The sequence below is a fragment of the Ascidiella aspersa genome, chromosome 1 (assembly GCF_963924565.1).
Source record: "Ascidiella aspersa chromosome 1, kaAscAspe10.2, whole genome shotgun sequence".
Lineage (NCBI taxonomy): Eukaryota > Metazoa > Chordata > Ascidiacea > Phlebobranchia > Ascidiidae > Ascidiella > Ascidiella aspersa.
The window spans coordinates 34,710,301-34,730,298 of NC_139447.1; the positions used below are offsets into that span (position 1 = coordinate 34,710,301).

The window sequence follows — 19,998 nt, forward strand, 5'->3', positions numbered from 1 at the left end:
TCTTTTCTGCTTGATTTCCCAATATGTGTCACATAAAAATCAGTTTCATAAGTTTTTAGAACAATTGGACAACATTTAGGGGCTCCGCAGGCACCCCAAAGTTACCACACTAAAATTGCTAAAATCTGGGACTTCCCCTAACATGATACTGTACGATTGTTTTAAACACAGAAACATTGTAATTTTTATATTAAACAATGGCAAGAAAGCATCACTAATCTATTTTCCAGTTTTATGTACCTTAAAATGTATTTTAAAAGCCCCTAAAGCCCTACTTTACCCCACCCCTAAATGTTGTCCAATTGTTTTGAAAACTTGTGAAACTGATTTTTATGTGACACATAATGGGAAATCAAGCAGAAAACATAAATTAAAAAAAGGTAAATCTGAACATCCCTAACGTTCATGTGTTGACCTATCCGCAAAGCATTGCTTAGCAGTCTTGTGAAGCCTGCAAGGTAATGACTTAGTGACATGGCTTAAGCGCTCTGTTTTTTAACGACATGACTGGAAGTATTTTGACCACGATAACTTGAATTGACTTAAGTCTTTTGGATAAATGACTTGACATGGACTTGATTCATTGTGTAAAACAAGGGTTTAAATCAGGTGTTTTCGACGTTTTAAACTCTAACACCTTATGTTGGACAATTTATTCTCACGAAAAATCAACGCTTATAAGTTGTTTGTTTTACGTGTAAAACAAAATGAAGTGTTTGTTTTAATTGTTGAATAATTTTTTTAAAGCCATTTTTAAAAGTATTCCTAAGCCAATCCAAATGTCGGCGATCATTTTTGACCTGTGCTTTCTAATCGGGTACCGCTTTCTATAAAGATTTTTTAGTGCCGAGAAATGTTTTGGACGCTTTATAATTTTCATTCTTTGCTTTATTGGTAAGTTGTGCACATTTGATGTGTGATATTTTAAACTAATTCATCATGAAGTGACAGTAAAACATTAGGGAAAAAACACCACTAGTAATGGTGGCACAATATATACGTGATCATTCCTATAGGGTTACGTAGGCCAAGATAACTGGGACTACTGCTTCAAACACTGGGCACAGAACTACTCCAACAATATATTTCCAGATCATGTTCGAGGGCGTGATCGGTTCCAGCTTCTACAGCGACGCCGCTATCGACGATACAGTCTTCACGGCCCAGTCGGCCTGTCCCAAGGGCCCGCTGTTCCCACCGAACGCAATACCACTGCCCCCGACCACCCCACCGCCCCCCTATGCCCCGGAAATCCCGGGGTTCCGTTGCAGTTTCGTTTCGGACTGGTGCTGCTGGACCAATGACCCCACTGATGCGTACGACTGGGCGCTTGCTACGGGAGACGCTGGCCTTCCCTTTACTGGCCCCGATGGGGATTACTCTACTGGTAAAAGGGCGTAGTTTGTGATTAGAGTACAGTCAAGCTTCTTATACTAAACCAATTGCGACTATTGACTACTTAAATTACCAAACACCTTGGAGAGAAAGCGCTTTAATTCCTTTTTGTGAGGTAATATATTGGACAAAGACTGATTAGGAAAAGATTTGCGTTTTGAGATCCAGTGTAAACATTTTGTTCTCAATTTTCCTACAAATTTAACACCAAATCGCATAATACTGTAAAACGTCTCTTATCGTTATGAAATACGAATCGTTTTAACAAGCTCTTTTTTCTTATAGCCCCCTCATTTTGCTGATATACATGCCTTGGCATATTTTGGCAAACATCAAACAATGGTGCAATACAGTGATTTTCAACTTTTTGTGACCTACGGCGCCCTCAAAAATAATAAATAGATTTTGGGCACCCCTGAGTATTTTACTGCAATGTCACTATAAATGGAACTGGGACAACACAATCAACTTAAAAACATGAAGGAAATGTCATTTAGTATAATGGTCTCTATAATCGTACACAAATAGTTGTATCAAGAAGCTTACCAATTTAGAAAAATCAGATTCTTTTCTAAATACTTATAGGCACCCTTGAGCATTAGAAATGGCATAACAGGGGCTGCGGCACCCCGGTTGAGCAACACTGATGTAATACTTTTCGTTTCTCAGGCACCGGTAAATACGCTTGGGCTCTCGGGCCCGGAGTTCAACTCGGAGAAAGGGCGGACCTTGTGAGCCCGCAAATCTACTCGGAGGGAAACGCGCCTCGCTGCATTCAATTCCACTACTTTATGCACGGCGTCAACGTCCAATCCCTCTACCTGATTCTCAACAACAATCAGACGAGCGAGGTTGTGTGGCAGCGGTCTGGCGATCAAGGCTTGCATTGGCACAAGGTTCGTGTATATTCGTCAGTTTTGCGACTTGAGCTGTTGGACCCGTTTCTGTCAACCGTTTTTCACATTACCGGACTGGTTTAGCGAGAGATTTTGTGTCAGGACTGAGTCGGCCAAAGATAAATCCGAATCCCGAGTCCGACTTTAGCTAAATGTGCGATTTCGTGGAAAGCCGAGTCCGGCTCCGACTCTACCCCTTGTATTTCAACTATTTTACAAAACTAAAAATATTTCAATACAATTTATAAAGCAATATTATTCGATAAAATCGCTATTATCGCTTGTTTTACGTTTATCACTTTTGTCTTCATGGCTCAAGTATTGCCGAAACATTTGTAAACGAAATTAATAAAAAAACCTTTGTTTTGTGCCATAAAAAGGTTGATATTTAACAATCCAATCATTGGGCTGTCACATAATTCATCCACTCACAATACATGGTTCGAAAATAAACGAAACAGCTTGTTTTTTTTACATTTACTACAATGTAAAGACTAAAGTTATTTCCCTTTAGGCTCGTGTAAACTTTCCCACCTCCATCGAATTCGGCCACGTTACGGAGGTCAGGTTTCAAGCTGTTCGAGGTTTAGACGACAAATCGGGGATCGCATTCGACGAAGTGTTTGCTCTAAACCGGACTTGCGACACGTGTAAGTATCCAACGATTTTGCGAACAATTTTGTTCAAAATATTGTTCCCGGAACAAAGTTTGCGATGTGGAAACAAACTATGTGCCCGCGGAACGAAATTGGGAACAATACTATAGGAGCACAATCCAAATTCCTAGAGGAGGCATCTCCGATGCGTTTCAAAGCCTTTTCACATGAGCGATTTAGGTGAATTAACGCGCTTGTTAAAAGCACACTTAGAATGACGCCGTGCTAAGACCAACGATAACGGCTTAAGTTACATAGTACACCGAAAGTCTTCGAAAAAATAAAAAAATCTGTCGATGAAATATGCAAGTCAGTCAGGCTAAAATAAAAACTGGCCTGCGGTGGGGTTCGAACTGAGGACCTCCGGTCATACCGGTACCGTCGCTCTGCCAGCTTTTATAAACAAGCTTAAATGCGAGCACACCGAGAAACAACCATAGCTCCATTGCTTGTTACATCCTGTTTGTACAAGCAACTTCACGTTGAGGGGGATCTACAGTAACATGTCATTCAATAAAAAATATGTACACAATACACATACATGTACAGGAACTGTGATCTAGCCCTTCTGAAGTAACGTTTTGACCAACGATAACGGCTTACGTATTATAGTACACCGCAAGCCATCACGGCTTACCGAACTGTCGATCAAGAATGTAAGCAAGGCAGGCTAGAGAAACAACTTGCCTGCGGTGAGGTTCGAACTCATGACTTCCGATCATACAGGACCGTCGCTCTAACGATAACGGCTAACGTATTATAGTACACCAGAAGCAATTACAGCCTAACCGAATCTGTCGATTAAGGACGCAAACAGAGCAGGCTAAAAAAAACAACTAACCTGCAGTGAGGTTCGAACTCACGACCTATGGATAAACCAGCATCGTGGTCGCCTAAAAGTCGTCGCTTGATACGAATACCCTCTAATCGTTATCGTTTGTTTGTTTTCCAAGTCGATGCATGCTCGGACACCTACCACGACTGGGATTACATGGCTGGTCTGATTAGTACACCGGGCGTCGATTCCAGGCCCAACACTTTCTACTTTGGCCTGATGGGAAGCGACAGCAATCGTTGTGCGGCCGCATGTCGGGACACTTACAACTGTGATGTGTGGGTTAATTACCGGCCAAGGTGTGTTGTGGTTTATAATACGGCGGCGAAAGAGCTCTTATAGAATTTTTTTATTTTTGTGTATTTTTCATTTTATTTTTTATGTTTTAGATCTTCTTTATATTTTTTTTCTTACTTTCTTTACTAAAGATAAGTGTTTTTCTTTTAACTAGAGAAACAAATCTGGTTCAAAATGCAAGCCTTATATAAAACAACAGCAACAACAAATAAAATTAAAATCTAAAAGAAAAAAAAAACGTTGCTGATAGATATTTATTGCTTGTTAAAAAAGGGGACTGATAATTTGGGTTGCCTTATGTTAAATATACTATTTTCTCACCGAAAACTGAGTTTTTTTTGGCAATTCAACCAAATATTTTAAACTACCTATAGCAATGGTTCAAAGAAATTTAAGTATAGTCTAACGAGTTCTTGTTTTTGAATAAATCTTTCGGTTTGTTGGCTAACAGTTGATAAAAGATATCTCTTCGAAATTTAGTTGACATTACGGGTGATCTAACCTTTTGAGAACTCGACATTTAGTTACGGACCGATACTGTTTGTCGAAAAATCTCACAAGGAAACATAATGAAAACCACAAAGTGGATTTATAGTCATAAATCAAAAGCCACGTCATTTTTAAGAACATGTTAAACATGTGTGTCCTAACAACCATTTCATCAACCTTTTGTCAAATAAATCAACTTAATATTCACTAAAACGACCTACAAACATCACCATACTGCCGTGATTTAAATATATTAATTTTAAGACACAATTTAATCCGGCTTACTGTAATTCTAGCGAGTGGACCAACTCATATGAGAAGCGAAAACTTAGTTGAAACACTTTAGAAGTTTTAATTACGGGTGATCTAACCTTTTAACTTACATTGCTCATTGCCATGCAGTTACGCCGACCCCAACTTCGCCGGAACCTGCTATGGACGCAGTTCTGTTTACAGCAACAAAGTGCAGAGCTCAGGAGTGTCAAGTGGAGTACTGAAGCCCTGCAAAAGTACATTTTTAAGGCATTTTAGTGTAAAAGGCCATGGGCTGTGATTGTGGGATTAAATAAGTTGTTTTTGCAATTGATATAATCTTTAATAGTATAGTTTTTATATTAGTGATTGTGGTTACTTTTATATTAGTGATTGGTGGTTGCAACCATGTTGTCCTTCCTCTCATGATCAGTGCGCGCTTAACGTTTATATCCTATTGCGGTAAAATTCCAAATCTAAAACAAATAACTCACAAATCTAAGTTGCTATTTACAGTTTTACTTGGCATAAAGCAGGAGTTTATTAGCGCAGATAATAATGGCACTTATACTTAACAATTTAGTTAATTTTTTCTAGTTTTTTTTCATCCTATAAATACATAAATCACCAAGATTACTGACGACTATTGGGATATCCGATCAATTATACTTTTTGAATTGCAAAGCATGGCTGAAATTCTGATATTAATTTTGTTTCAGATCGCACCGATATCAGCCTAGTATCGTGAGAATACCGATACTGCTCCCCTTTGGTATCGATTCCGATCCGCTATTATCGGACATCCCTCTAACATCAACCCCTCCAACCCTTTTGATTTACCCCTTATATTATTTAGGCACATTGCCCTACAGCGAGATTTGCGAATTCGAAGACGATCAGGTTTGCGGATTCGTCCAAGATACAACCGACGATTTCGACTGGGCGTGGGCAACCGGCGAAACGTCGTCGGGCAACACCGGACCCACGTTTGACCACACGTATGGCACACAGTTCGGTAAGAACCAGTGTGGGCCGCAAGGAAGTCCCCAAGGCTTTATAAGTTTTACAGGATAACTTTTTTAAACTATTTTGCGCCGAAAGGCCCTTTTAAACTAGAGCTGCGCTGAGCTGCTGAGCAGCAACTAAACACCTAAACAATATGCTTTTAAGGGCCACTATACATGTTCATCCAACAACCAACCACATAAACAATATGTTTTTAAACGCTACTGCATGTACCTCAAACAGCCAAGTACACCTGAACATATGTAAACGTTTAAAGGCCACTACATATTTATCAAATAACAAAACACATGGACAATAATCCAACGTTTAAAGGCAACTGTCTGTTAATCAAACAACTAAACATTCGGACCACTGCTTTTAAAGGCCACTACTTGTAGGCTGCATCAAACAACGAAACACATGAAGATATGATTTTAAAGGCCACTACATGTACATCGAACAACCTAACATATAAACAATATAATTTTAAAGGCCACTACATGTACATCGAACAACCTAACATATAAACAATATAATTTTAAAGGCCACTACATGTACATCGAACAACCTAACATATAAACAATATAATTTTAAAGGCCACTACATGTACATCGAACAACCTAACATATAAACAATATTATTTTACAGGCCACTACATGTACATCGAGAGCTCGTCTCCCCAATCGACCGGCGACGTCGCTCGCATCATTTCTCCCGTGTTCGAGAAAGGAGCCGCCTCTTCTCAATCTTGCGTCCGCTTCTACTACCACATGTACGGAAGTTCGACCGGCGTCCTCAACGTCTATATGCGCGACGTGGGTGGCCAGTACGGAGGCCCTACGTGGACCCGCTCAGGCAATAAGGGCGACGAGTGGCTTCCGGCTCAGTTCACCCTCACGCAAGGAAGCGGCGATTACGAGGTAAGAATGGGTGTTGTTGTTTAAATGGTGAAAAATTGCTTCATCGGATATAGATGCTCAAGGAGTAGTTCTTCAACTTTCTCAACCGACATAGCTTTTGGCTTTTTGTGTAAATAATGATTGGCAACACCATTTTTTGAAAAACGAAAGCCTAAAAATTACTGTGCAATAATTGTTCTTACAGTTCAATTCATTTTTCTCAAAACTACTAACTGCACACGAGCTGTCAAAGTTTTTATTTATTGTTCAAGCTCAATTGTACATGAAGAAAGATTGTTCTAACGACCGAGATTTAAAATACCCCGGGTGGGAACGTCCGCCTTTTGGAATGTGCGACCCTATTTCGATACTAACTGAATTATCAGGGACACTGAGTGGGATTTTTGAGTGTTTTAATGACAAAAAACGACTTCCAATTGACCCTATAAATGCCATTTTCCAACTACTCATGCTTTGTTTCTGTTAATGCTAAATCTTTCGTTTTAATACTTCTACGGCAATTAATTTTATCTATCCAAAACACTACGGGACTGAACAAGACTTGATGAAAAAAGTTTTTTTTGTAAACGGAGAAATGCACCCTGGTATACGTAACACGCCCATAGAAAAAAAAATCAAAGCAAAAGCATGTACATTTATTGTGTTCACACCCACATTTCTCAGTAATAGATGTACCAGGCCTCCTATAAACCCAGCATTACCCATATCTTTTTTCGAAGATAATTCTGGAAGGCATAGTCGGTGTATCATACACTGGCGACATCGCCGTCGACAATTTCCGCGTCTATGAAGGCCCATGTACACCCCCGGGCGACTGTGACTTTAGTTCTCACTGCACTTGGCACAACACTGACGCCTACGACGACTTCAACTGGTTGCAGGGTCAGGGCTCATCCAACTCAATGCAGAACTCGGGTCCGCAGAACGATCACACTACAGGGACCAGCTCCGGTGAGACAACTGCTGGTTTATTTTGGGCTGATGGGAAACGAATTGGGATGTGCGTGTATATGTCGCGTGTACTGTATACCTCCTTAGACGTGCGTATGAAGTTCAGGTATACGTATATCGTGCAGTGATATATAAATAATCGTACACGAATACGGACGTGTGTATTATGTTGATTGACACATAGTGCGTACAATGGGCATGAATACAGACGCGAGTGTATATGCACAAATACGGACGTGCGTATAAAGTGAATTGATTTCGACGTAATATATTGTACAATGGTACATACGTGCGTGTAATTTCCCGAATACGGTACACGAAAACGTTTGTGCGTATATTCTACACGCATCCGCGCGTAAAATCAGTGTTAGTCAAAGGTAAATTACGCCCCGAGGGCCGGAACCTATCCGCCAAGCAATTTAATCCGGTCCGGGGTTGATTTTCAACAAAACTAGGCAAAAATAAACCCCACCGTTTTTGGTTTATTTTAGAAAGTTTTTTGAGAAAATACTCTCGAAAGCCATCCTCACCTATTCCTACTCTTACCGGATTAGCAAACCAAGGATTTACAGCTTTTATTCCAAAATAAACCACACTTTATATTTATGTGCGTTTCACATCGATTTTTTATCCGGCTCTGCAAGACATTTTATATTTCTCATGCGGCCTGCTGTCCAAAATAATTGCCCACCCCTGGTATACTGTGTCACTGTAAAATTTGGAGGTTTTAATAAGGTTTTAATAAAATAAATTTGTTAAAAAAAAATGTTGTTAAATTCCACAATCATGTAAAAAAAAGGTGGAAATAAAATTCCTAAGTGTGGAATTTCAACACCAATAGTATGAGGTTCATAGCATGGAAATCTCCGCCCTGTGACCGTGATAGCTTGGTAAAAGTTACACGAACACGGAATGCGTTTGATATGCACGGAGAGATACGTACGTGCTCTAAATGTGTAGATTGTAGAGTGATACCTATCCGTATCCAAACCGGACGTGCGTACTCATTTAACCATAACCGCTCAAGACATTTAGTCAAACTGGAATTTTCTGACGCAATCACTGCCTGTGTACTTTTTACAGAAGCAAATAAGCAATTATCTAAACGCTTGTATCTTGTCATACAGGTATGTACATGTACGTTGGCACGGACGGGCAGTATCAGCCAGGCCAGAAGGCCCGCTACGTGTCTGAGTTCTTCCCGCCAACCAACGCCAGATGCTTTGACTTCTACTACCACATGTTCGGCCAGGGTATGGGCACCCTGACCATGTACATTCAACAGGTATGTACAGGTGTAAAACTAACAGCAGGTTACTCTAGCAAAATTAGCAATTCTGGTCACACACAATTAAAAGATCTTAAAAATACGTATGTTGCACCGAATATGTGATAATAGAAATCACCTTGACCTCTGCAAGATAAATGTCGACCTTAATTCCTGAGCAGTAACAGCAACAAGGTCTAGCAAATCTAGCTAAATTTACTAGCTTTGCTGGAGTATTTTGCTGTTAAAAGATATGTATCTATAATGTATATATTTCCCCAGCAAAGGCGTCGTCAATATATCTAAATAAAAAAATATAAACAGTATAAGTATTAGTCAGATAGTGTCTGAACTGAAATGCTAGCTTTGTTAGCGTATTCGGCTGTTACTGATCACGAATTAAGGTCGACATTTATCTTTCAAGTGTCAAGGTGATTTCTATTATCACATGTTTAGTGCAACATGTCTAAAACTACGGTGGGTTTGTTGGCACAAATGATTACCTTTCTGTCCTTTTCCTGCACAATGACGGACTCCTCTAACGTCGACAATTACGCCGCTATTTTCCGACGTTGCATGTACACTGCCTGGGTTTTGACGTTACCCTTCACACTGACTATTTATTTTCAGTTTTCTTACACCAGCGGCGTCCAACCCAAATACCTCAGTTAGACAAAAGTTATGTTAACAACTTTCAAAAGGCCGCTCAAATACGGACTAATTGCTTGATTAAAAGTAAATCAATGTTAAAATCACGCGATAGATTACAGAATTTAAAACTTTCCAAATAAAAAAAATATTATATTAATTAGAAAAGGTACTAAAAATAAGTTCTTCTGGTATAAATTTATTTGTCCAACGTTTCAGGTAACTATTCAAAAAGCCTTTATCAGGGAATGGCACAAACGGCCAACAGGACGCATAGTAAAAATGTTGGCCGTGTGTGTCACTCCCTGATAAAGGCTTTCTGAATAGTTACCTGAACGTTGAACAAACAAATATATACCAGAAGAACTTATTTTCAGTATACTATGCCTGGTTGCAACAGAATATTTATTAATCAAAAATGCATTTTTAATAATAGTTTTATCGTTTTTTGCTGTCTGCTTTTTTAGTTAGGATCCTTGCCAAACAACGCCAAACAACGTGACTTGTTGGGCGTTACTTGTTTTTTTTTTAACAACAGATCACTACCTCCGGAATGGAAGTGCTCATTCCACGTTGGACAATGAGTGGCAACCAAGGCGACCAATGGTTGAACGGAAGGGTTTCCATCTACTCTGTGGCTGAATACAGGGTCAGGCATTTTGATCCTAATGCTTATTATTTATCTGCGTTTAATTAATGAATATAGCAATCTGTCAAATCAAAGGTAAACTTAAAAAACACTGCATTGTTGCAACAAAACATGTTACCCTGATAACGCCACCAAGTGTAGTAACGTTTTTACATTAAATTTCTAAATCCTAATCGTTTTTATTTTCTCCTAACTAGAATACAGGGTGAGGCATTTTGTTCCTAATGCGTATTATTTGTCTTCATTGATTTTTATTGAATATAGCGATTCTTCAAATAAGCTAAACTCATCAAATAAGCTTTATACGCACTACAATGTTTCACAAAAAATGTTACGCCGATAAGGCCAACAATTGTAGTGACTTTTTACATTAAGTTTCGTCTTTTTTTATATGTCGACCTAATTGTTTAGAAATTTGATTTTCAGCGAATTTTCTCGTCCATCTAGTCTAGGTATTCACATCATCTTTTTAGTTTGGTACAATACTTCTTATAGAAGAAAGCTAATGTCACAAAGCTTATATTATGATTACATGATTACCAAGATATACAAAATAAAAAATAAAACCACTAAAACACAAATGGACCAGTCATCTATAAAACTGAACCCGTAAATAAAAAGCAAATTGACAGTCGAAATAACAACATGACTCACAGAATTGAAAAAAATCACCGACATCAAAAAAATCCAAATAACAGCTTACAAACAGAAAGACGCATGTATCGTCAATACTTATTAGGAATTCAATATATAATATACCATCTCTATCCCGTTTAGATTGTCATTGAAGGCACGCTAGGCACCGCCTACTACACCGACATTGCTGTTGATGACGTAAGCTTTCAGGAGGCCGATTGCTCCCCGATGCCCCCCAGTGCCGAGATTTCGGTGTCAACTCTACCCCCCAACCCCAACACCACCCCCGCCGGCCCAACTAGCCGTAAGTGTTTTTTCCGACATTTTAAAACGTTTTTGGAGAGAGACGTGATTTTGTATATTTTTATATAGTTGGAAATCGCGTGTTTCCCCAAATAATTTTTACAATTCGTCTTTCTACTTTATAAACAGAAAAATACTTTATAAACAGAAAAATAGGCTGAGAATTACGATCACTTATTTAAGTTAAATAATTATATTTTAAGAACTAAAAACTGTATATATTTGGGTCTTTTGAGGATTTCAAGGAAGTTTGATCGTCGCTACTTGCTTTGTCCTAAGTTTTTAGAAAACAACCTAATATTTGTCCTCCTCATAAATATTTACAGAGATCAAATTGAGAAAAGAAGTACACATTTTCCTAGTTTGAATAAATTTTGTTCTATCACAAACTAAAACCGTTGCAATGGGCTGTTCTGGTCTTTTTTATTCACTTACTGTGCACCTATATTCGTTGAATTTACGAGCTACGCACAAACGTGGATGTTTCGTTTAAAAAAAGGTTTTTACATTTCGATATTTTTATTAAAAACTATAACATTTAATTTAGACGTAACCAAAATAGTTCGTTAAAACATTGAAGATTTTGCAAGTGTTTTGTTTTATTTCATGGAGTATTTGGAAAACGTAAATTTGGAAGAATATTGTAAATGGTAAAATATAGTGTTTTGGTGATTGCGGAAACTCCAATGCGTAACAAACAAATAAAACACAAAGTTAAAGTTTTTTCACAAATTTCTAAATGTTTTCGTTTCTTGTATTAATCAATGAAATGGTTTTGAAAGCACATGGAAAACAAATTACAGGAGGAAAGCTCTCAGGCAGCTAACGACCACTTACTTGTGTATCAGCATACTTTCCTCTTTTTTTACTCCCCCTCTTTTTTAATATTGCTCGGAAGGTCGCACAGAAGATTACATCGTGAAAAGGCGTAACATAGTGGGGGCACTTTCAGCATATTAACATTAATAAATTACATACCTTGAACATAACAAATTTTTAAACCTTACCGCCGCCATTTTGTTTTGCCCAACAGCGCCCTCCATCGTTGACTGCACGTTCGAGGCGGACTTATGCGCCTGGAGCCAGGAAATATCGGACCAATTCGACTGGAACCGACAGAGCGGCGCCACTTCGACCGGGAACACCGGGCCACAGACTGACGTCACACTTGGAACAGGTTAGGGACTTTCCCGATTTTTCTTAGGGGCTGTTTTCTAAGAAAAATGCAGATTTTTATCAAGTGTAAACTGGAAAGCTGTGTTGCAATACCTTATTTGATAATCTTTTGCTCCAAATATGTTTTGTTAGGTCAAAATAAACTCATTTTACATCTATAGCACATAATATTTAAATAATGTAACTTTAGGTATAGACGTTTAATATTTAAAGAAAAACACCATTGCCTGGCGCCCATCTCTCATTAGCGCGAGCCTAAAAGTTGAAACCAAAATAAGACTAGTTAATGCTTGCTTTCTTCTGTGTAATTAAAACCATTAAGTCTTCCAAAGGTATAATATACTAGCTACAATGGTAAAATGAACCTAAAAATGTGAGCCCGGGAAGTCTTGTAGTAATTTTAGAGATCAATAGTTTTACCACTTCAGAATTTAATAGTTTTCCAATTTTTCCCAGTGCCTAGATTTATTTTTATCATAACTATATGGTTTTATTCACCTGGGCAACACTTGCACATTGTGCTCTATTACCACAACGTAATATATTGCGTAAAAAACTTAGAGGCCAATGTCCACCGTATATGTTTCATTATAGCGTGTCCCATGTTACGCAGCACTGTAGTAAGATCATAGAAACACGTCATAAGTAATGACGTCATGTTTTGCAGCGAACGGTTACTACGTGTTCATCGAGACCTCCTCTCCCCAAGGACCCGGCGACGTGGCGGAAATTTTGAGTCCTTCGATCAACCGAAACGTCGGCGAACATTGCCTCACTTTCTGGTACCACATGTACGGACCGGTGGGTACCTGCTGCTTCTTTTACTTCTATATTTCCCTAACTTTTTTCTATTTTTTTAATAATAAAAGCAGTAGTCCTGAAATGCTAATAATCAAGAACAGACATTTTATAATAGTTGTTAAAAAATTATAATTATATATACAAAGTCATCGTCGTTAAGAATTATTTTAGAATTATCTTGGCCTTTTGATCAGAACTGCCTTTGGCCTTTTTTATATTAATAGCCTCAGTTGCCTTCTGATATGGCGATATATATTAAAATGGGTGTTACTATAGGAACGTGCAGAAATGCATTTGTTTTTTGGCTGTCTTTTATCTTCCACACCTAATAGTGTAGTACTATTTCCAGCACGATTTGGTTGCCTCAAAATCTTTATATCTTTAAAATCTCCTTTTTTTCAATTGTCTTTGAATTGTTTTAAATATTGAAATGTCTTTTAAAAACCATACGTTTTTCGAAAAGTCTTTGATTTTTTATTATGTGCGAAGTTATTTGTTTAGAAAATACCGTAGTAAAATACATTTCTAAAGTATTTGTTATTGTGATGACCATGCAATTTATTTTGAATCGTCATCGATTTTTTTAACACAGTAATCCGATTTCTTGTCTTTGAAAATAGTTTTTTAAGTCGTTCGATGTGTTTGAATTTAATTCACAAAACTTGTGGCAACTCTTTTTTGACAAACCAAACTAACTTGTACTGCAGCAAGTCGGCAGTCTCAACTTGTACGTCAGCACAACCTCGTCTACGACCGGCCTCGTTCCAAAATGGAGCCACAGCGGGAGTTTGACCGATCACTGGTTCAAGGCACAACTTCCAGTGCCGAGCGACCCAACACAAGCCAGGTTTATTTTCCAAGGAACTGTCGGCAATGCTGATGGCGGTAAGTTGTCACTATTCTAACCTGTCGTACGATAAGGTTTTACAACTTGGGTACACTATGCAAGGATCTGTAATCTAGCTTGATAATAAATTGCAAAGCCAAAAAGGCGAGTAGATTGACATCATTTTGATTGAGACGTTTCGTTACGAGCTAGTATCATCTTCAGTTAATGTGACTGAAAAGTAATTGAAGCATCTTATAAAAGGTTGAACACAACCCACCTTTTAAAAGTGACCCAACCTTTCCCATCTTTTATAAGTTATGCCTGAATTACTTTTCAGTCACATTAGCTAAAGATGATACAAGCTCGTATCTGATGTCGATCTACTCGACCTCTTTGGCTTTTCCAATTCATTATCAAGCTGTTTTTCTCCTTTTTTGAAAAAATGTTAAACAGAATCCTGGATATTAAATGGCCACTTTAAACTTCAAGTATAAAGCCTGTCAAAAATACGATAATACTGTCTTATATAATTTAGCCATTGACTGTTGCCTATGCTAAAGTCATGTAGCCTAAAAATACTGTGTATATCACAAAGCCAAATAGATTAAGTTAATCGACATCATCTTAATAAAGACGTTTAGTTACTTACTTGTATGTAACACCATTAGTTAAAAACGATGTATCTACTTTGCTGTACCTGTTTCACAATTGGAGAGTCAAAAGTTAATTCAGCAAATCTAACTGTTTATGATACATGTGCGTATCATAACGTTTGTCCAACAGATGTCGATTTACTCACGAGTTTACGTATTTGGCTATCATATTCGTATTCAAGATATACCTTATTAGGAACAAATGACACCAGAAGGTTACTCTATGGTATGAAACTCAAACTTGCCTTTGTGTTCAGCAAAAGTAAACTTGACTTAATGACGTACAATTTATTTGACAATCAATACCTGTCAATTACGAAATTCGAATCGCTAAATTATGTTGAAATGACTTCATTAACTTGGTAAAGGATCAGAGCCTATATCATTCTAGTTATAGAGTGAAGCAATACTAGCATTTTATTTAACACATTCCCAGGCGACATAGCGTTGGACGACATACGAATGCTCACCGGTCCTTGCATCTACTCAACCATCGGCGTGTGCGACTTCGAGGACCCTAACATGTGCGGGTATCTCCCCATTGAAACCTTTCAGATGATGTGGGCCCAGGGAAGTGGGTACAACAACCTGGGGCCAAACGCACCCACCACTGACCACTCGCAAAACACCCAGAACGCCAAATACGTGTACACTTCGTCGAAAAACCTTTACGGCACATTTGCATGGCAAGTGAATTAAAATTTTCCAAATATGTTTGCTCTACAAACTTTAAAATTATGTTTGTTCAAATTAAAATTAGATTTGTTCATTTTGTTGTTAATAAACATTAAGCTTAATATGTGTTTCCACAACAGAATTTGCCCTCCAACAGAACACATAATGCCGACGATAAAAGTTTTAGAATTGAAATAAAATATTTATTCGAATAAAGATAAACTGATGATGTCATTTATTTATATGGCGAATGCATTTTTATTAAAAGTTTTTAAACCTTGCTGACTAATTTTTGTTCGAAGCGGTAAAAAATAAATGATTTTAGTCAAAGATATTTAATAATTTTAGTTGTAAAAATAAATGGTGTTTTAAGCTAATTTGTTTCCGCTTATCCTGATTAATGAGATATATTGCGAGCATACCAAAAGCATTTCCTTAAAGTAGTTACAGTTGTCAACTGCTGGACTTAAGGTTTAATGCTACAAACGTCTTCAGATATTCGGGGTATCATATTATTAAAACGAGTTACATCGAACATATTTAAGCCGTTATCGAAAAACTTTTTTAAATTTTGTCAAAAATGAGCAAAGGGTTGAAATTAAAAAAATAAATATCCAAAGCGTTACTTCAAATTGGGTTTTGATACTCTTATACGTTTTGCTATACAACCTTCAACCATTATGCTCCAAAATTCAGTTGTGTTACTGACTTTAGTAAAATAGATCCCCAAAAAAGGATCATTAATCTAAAGGTGCCAAACAATGCTTCCAATACTCCAACAAAAACCCAAAACCAAAAAATCTTCACTTAGGTTTTACTCACCCTCTTACGCGCCCACTAACGGCCGTTGCCTTGAGTTCTGGTACTACATGCGTGGTGACAAGGACGACGCCAGGCTGGTTGTGTACGTAGGCCAGGCCAATGTTCTTGGACCAGCTTTGTGGACCAAGAGTGGTGATAATGGTGGAGTGTGGAAAGTAGCACAAGTGTCCATCGTCGCCCAGCAAAACTTCCAGGTTAGTTGGATGGTGAATATAGCAGTTGACAATGTTGTGATGACTTAAGTCATTCACTAGACTTAATGACTTGACTTAAAGACTTGACTTAAGTCTGTGTTTTCCAATGACTTGAAGTCCTTCAGGCAAATGACTTGGTTTGACTTAAGTTTTTTAGGAAAAATAAATCGACTTGACTTAAGTCTCTTGGGCAAATGACTCGACTTGACTTAAAGCTTTTCGGACAAATGACTTGAGTTGAAAGAAAAAATGTGTTTAGTCATCCTAATTTTTGCACATAAAACAATTTACCTAAAATTTTGCGTTTTTATTGTTTTGTGTTGTTTGAGTTATTACTTAAAATCGGTTTTATATGTTTCATTAAATAAATGATATGGTACTGTGGATAACCTTTAATATGGAGTTGCTTGTACTAACAGATGCATCAAGCATTGGTGTATAGTTGTTTCTCGACTCGCTCCTCTTTGAGCCTGTGTAGCTCTGGTAGAGTGACGGTCCTGGCTTTACCGAGGTCGTGAGTTCGAACCTCACTGCAGGCCAGTTGTTTTTCTAGCTTGCCCTGCTTGCATCATTGATCGAAAGATTCGTTTTTTTCATAGAGAAAATTATATTTTATTCAGGTTGTGTTCGAGAGCATCAGCAGCGTTTACGACACCACTGGCGATCCTTTCGTGGTAGCCATCGATGACGTAGTGCTGCGCGATCAGGCGTGTCCAATAGCGGGCAATTGCGATTTCGAGAACGGAGCGGGAACATGGGTGAACTCGGATGACGCTAACGTAGTGTGGTTGGTCGGACATGGAGGCACCTCTTTCAACGGACCCACTATTGATCACACGTTTGGAACTATCGAAGGTAAGAGAAATGCCGTATTTACACTACGGCTATAGCCTTAGGGCAGTGTTTCTCAACCTAGGCCAGTGTTTTCTCAATTTCTCAAAAGGCTTGCGGCACCCCTCAAAAATAATAAATAGATTTCGGCACCCCACAAGATTTTTCTGTAGGTAAATCACTAGAATGTCACAATAAACTCAACTGGAACAGCACACATCAACTCTGCAGAACGTAGGAAGTTATAATTGGATTTATTCCACTTTAATCTTACACAAAAAGTTGGAAGAGTTGAGTAAAAATAAGATTCCTAAAGATTCTTAAATATCTCTCGGCACTTGTTGGCATTAAAAATAGAACCTAGGGTGCCGCTGCACCCCCTTTAAGAACCACTGCCTTAGGCCCTGGAAAAATTCGGCCCTCAAAGGTTACATTTTTGTAAAGCTAATAGTGATACAGATCTAGGTCCAGTAGTACAGTAAAGTTTTTGATAAAAAACGAATGACTGAGTAGAGTTTTCATGTATGTATTTTTATTAGTTTTTATAGCTTGTTTTGCAAAATTAGACTCTTTTCTAGTAAACAGCCTTAAGCCTACAGTACCCTTAATCCGGCCCTGGGTGAGTGTGGTAATTTTCTGCTGTGGAAGGGTCTTGTATGATTGTTTTGCGATAGTTTTACGCGAATATCACAAAGAGTAGGTTAAAAAGAATATTAAAAAGAGTAGGTTTGTCGTCACAAAGAAACCGCTTTGACTTGCGTTTTTGTAATAGTCTTAGTGTTCCCCAAAATAACGCATCCCTATACTTGCCGGATGACTGATCGCTATAAGAAAAACAAATTAACGCTGACTGGGTCCTTATACTACTTTGTGTTAAGCACTTGCCGCTAGCATATCAAACGATTATTATCGTAGGGTAAAAAAAGCACTTATAACTTCGGAAAACACAAATAAAAGGGAAAAAGCGATTAATGAGAGTGCAGTTCCTAATAAATAATGAAAAATACAGAACACTGTCAATGTTTCCCGGGCACTTACAGATGTTGTGTTAAACTCAGGCCGTTACATATTTGTGGACAACGCATTCTCGCATTCCAATGGCGACAAAGCACAATTGGTGTCGGAGATTGTGAGCAGCAACCACGCTAAGTGCCTTCGCTTCTTCTACAACATGATGGGAAAGGACGTCGGTAAGTTAACTTTAAATGCTGTGTTCAGGATTTGTTTTTAATTATTGCCAACTCAAGTTGAGCGACTTTAGATTTTTAAATGGTTCAATAGGTCACTAACAGACCATCAAAAGTTGGCTAGAATATATTAACTATGCTGTTCTTAAGTCCTTAAAACTTTAATAGGTAAATTGGATGAGCTAATTATTTAATTATTAAACCATTAACCAACTTAAACGTACATATATAATGTGATCTTTGTATATGGCCGTATTTGTCCTAATTCTAAATAGAGAAATCAGGTGGCACTGTATAAAGACAAATTGTATTTGATTCTCGACAAGCTTTCGCACAACCGTGCTTCATCAGGTCAAAGTAGAAATGATTTTATACTTTGACCTGATGAAGCACGGTTGTGCGAAAGCTTGTCGAGAATCAAATACAATTTGTCTTTATACAGTGCCACCTGATTTCTTTATATATAATGTGAATTCTGTGATTAGGTCATTCTGGAGTCGTACTGGCCCACGATAACGGCATCCTGGTATGACCGGAGGTCGTGAGTTCGAACCTCACCACATGCTAGTTAAACGTTCGACTGATGTTGACCTAATACAGCAGCTGGCCGTTTTAACATAATCGCCAAAATGCATAACTACGATTTGGAGCATACAATGTTTTGCAAATATTCATTTGTTTGTGTGTGATGCCGGATAAAAATATTCCGGAACAAACTGAAATATTTCGATTGACCCTGAACACAATAATATTCAACAGTTCACAAGACATACAGCTGATAAACTGACTTAACTTCCATCAACGGGTTTCTTCATACATTTATCTTTATTCCCGGGGAAATTTAAATGTACTAACTAAACTATAAACCGAAGTCGTTGTTAGCGAGTTGATAAACCAAGTGAAGCAACTTAATTTCGTATTCAAATCCGGCAAATACAGATAAATGAACGTTTGCAACACTAGTAATAAATAAACAATATGAAAACTAATGGATCCGATCCGATACTGAAGTCTTTATCAGTGTACAGAAATGTATTAATAACACACAAAGGCTTAAACAAGTGGGTTCACATCTTAATTCAAATGAATACAAGACAATGTTATTGAAACAGAAACAGCATCAGTGTAAGTTAAACATCATCGCCAAACACTTACAAGTACCTCACAATATGAGCTCCTAACGCGACAAGGTAGTTACACCAACTGAAGTAAGGACAACTACAATGTCAAGGCACCATGCGCTCAGTGACCTTTGACCGTTTATCCGAAAGTAACAGAATTCAGATTTAAATAGGTCATAAAGCACTTACATCGGAATGCGCATTAGCAAGCTCACTGTTAACGTTAGCACAATACATAACTATGAAACCTAAACTTGCAGGGCAACTTAACGTATGGATGGCGCAAGGCAACCAAACAGACCTGGACTGGCTCGCAACTTGGTCATTGGCTGGAGAGAAGGGAAACCAATGGATGGAGGCCACCATTCCACTGGGCAAACTCGTGACACCATACGTGGTAATGCTAGAAAAACCAGAGTGAATTTGAGTTTAAATTTCTTTAGAGTTGTGGATTAAACAAGGTTGTCAGCCGTCTTTGTCGGACTTTGGGCAGCGTACCTTTTGCACGAA

The 19,998-nt window shown here is 38.1% G+C and overlaps 1 protein-coding gene across 1 annotated transcript; it reads left to right on the forward strand.

Moving 5' to 3' along the window:
- The first annotated feature begins 1,095 nt into the window (after positions 1–1,095).
- LOC146170232 (MAM and LDL-receptor class A domain-containing protein 2-like) lies at positions 1,096–19,909 on the forward strand. The gene is made up of 19 exons (XM_083387948.1): positions 1,096–1,387; positions 2,065–2,291; positions 2,806–2,941; positions 3,901–4,081; positions 4,971–5,077; positions 5,677–5,835; positions 6,474–6,745; positions 7,465–7,696; positions 8,824–8,981; positions 10,150–10,260; positions 11,038–11,200; positions 12,233–12,376; positions 13,043–13,176; positions 13,884–14,061; positions 15,095–15,344; positions 16,145–16,349; positions 16,970–17,204; positions 18,239–18,370; positions 19,749–19,909. The coding sequence occupies exons 1-19, from the start codon at positions 1,096–1,098 to the stop codon at positions 19,907–19,909; spliced, it is 3,477 nt and encodes a 1,158-aa protein (XP_083244074.1).
- The last annotated feature ends 89 nt before the right edge of the window (positions 19,910–19,998 follow it).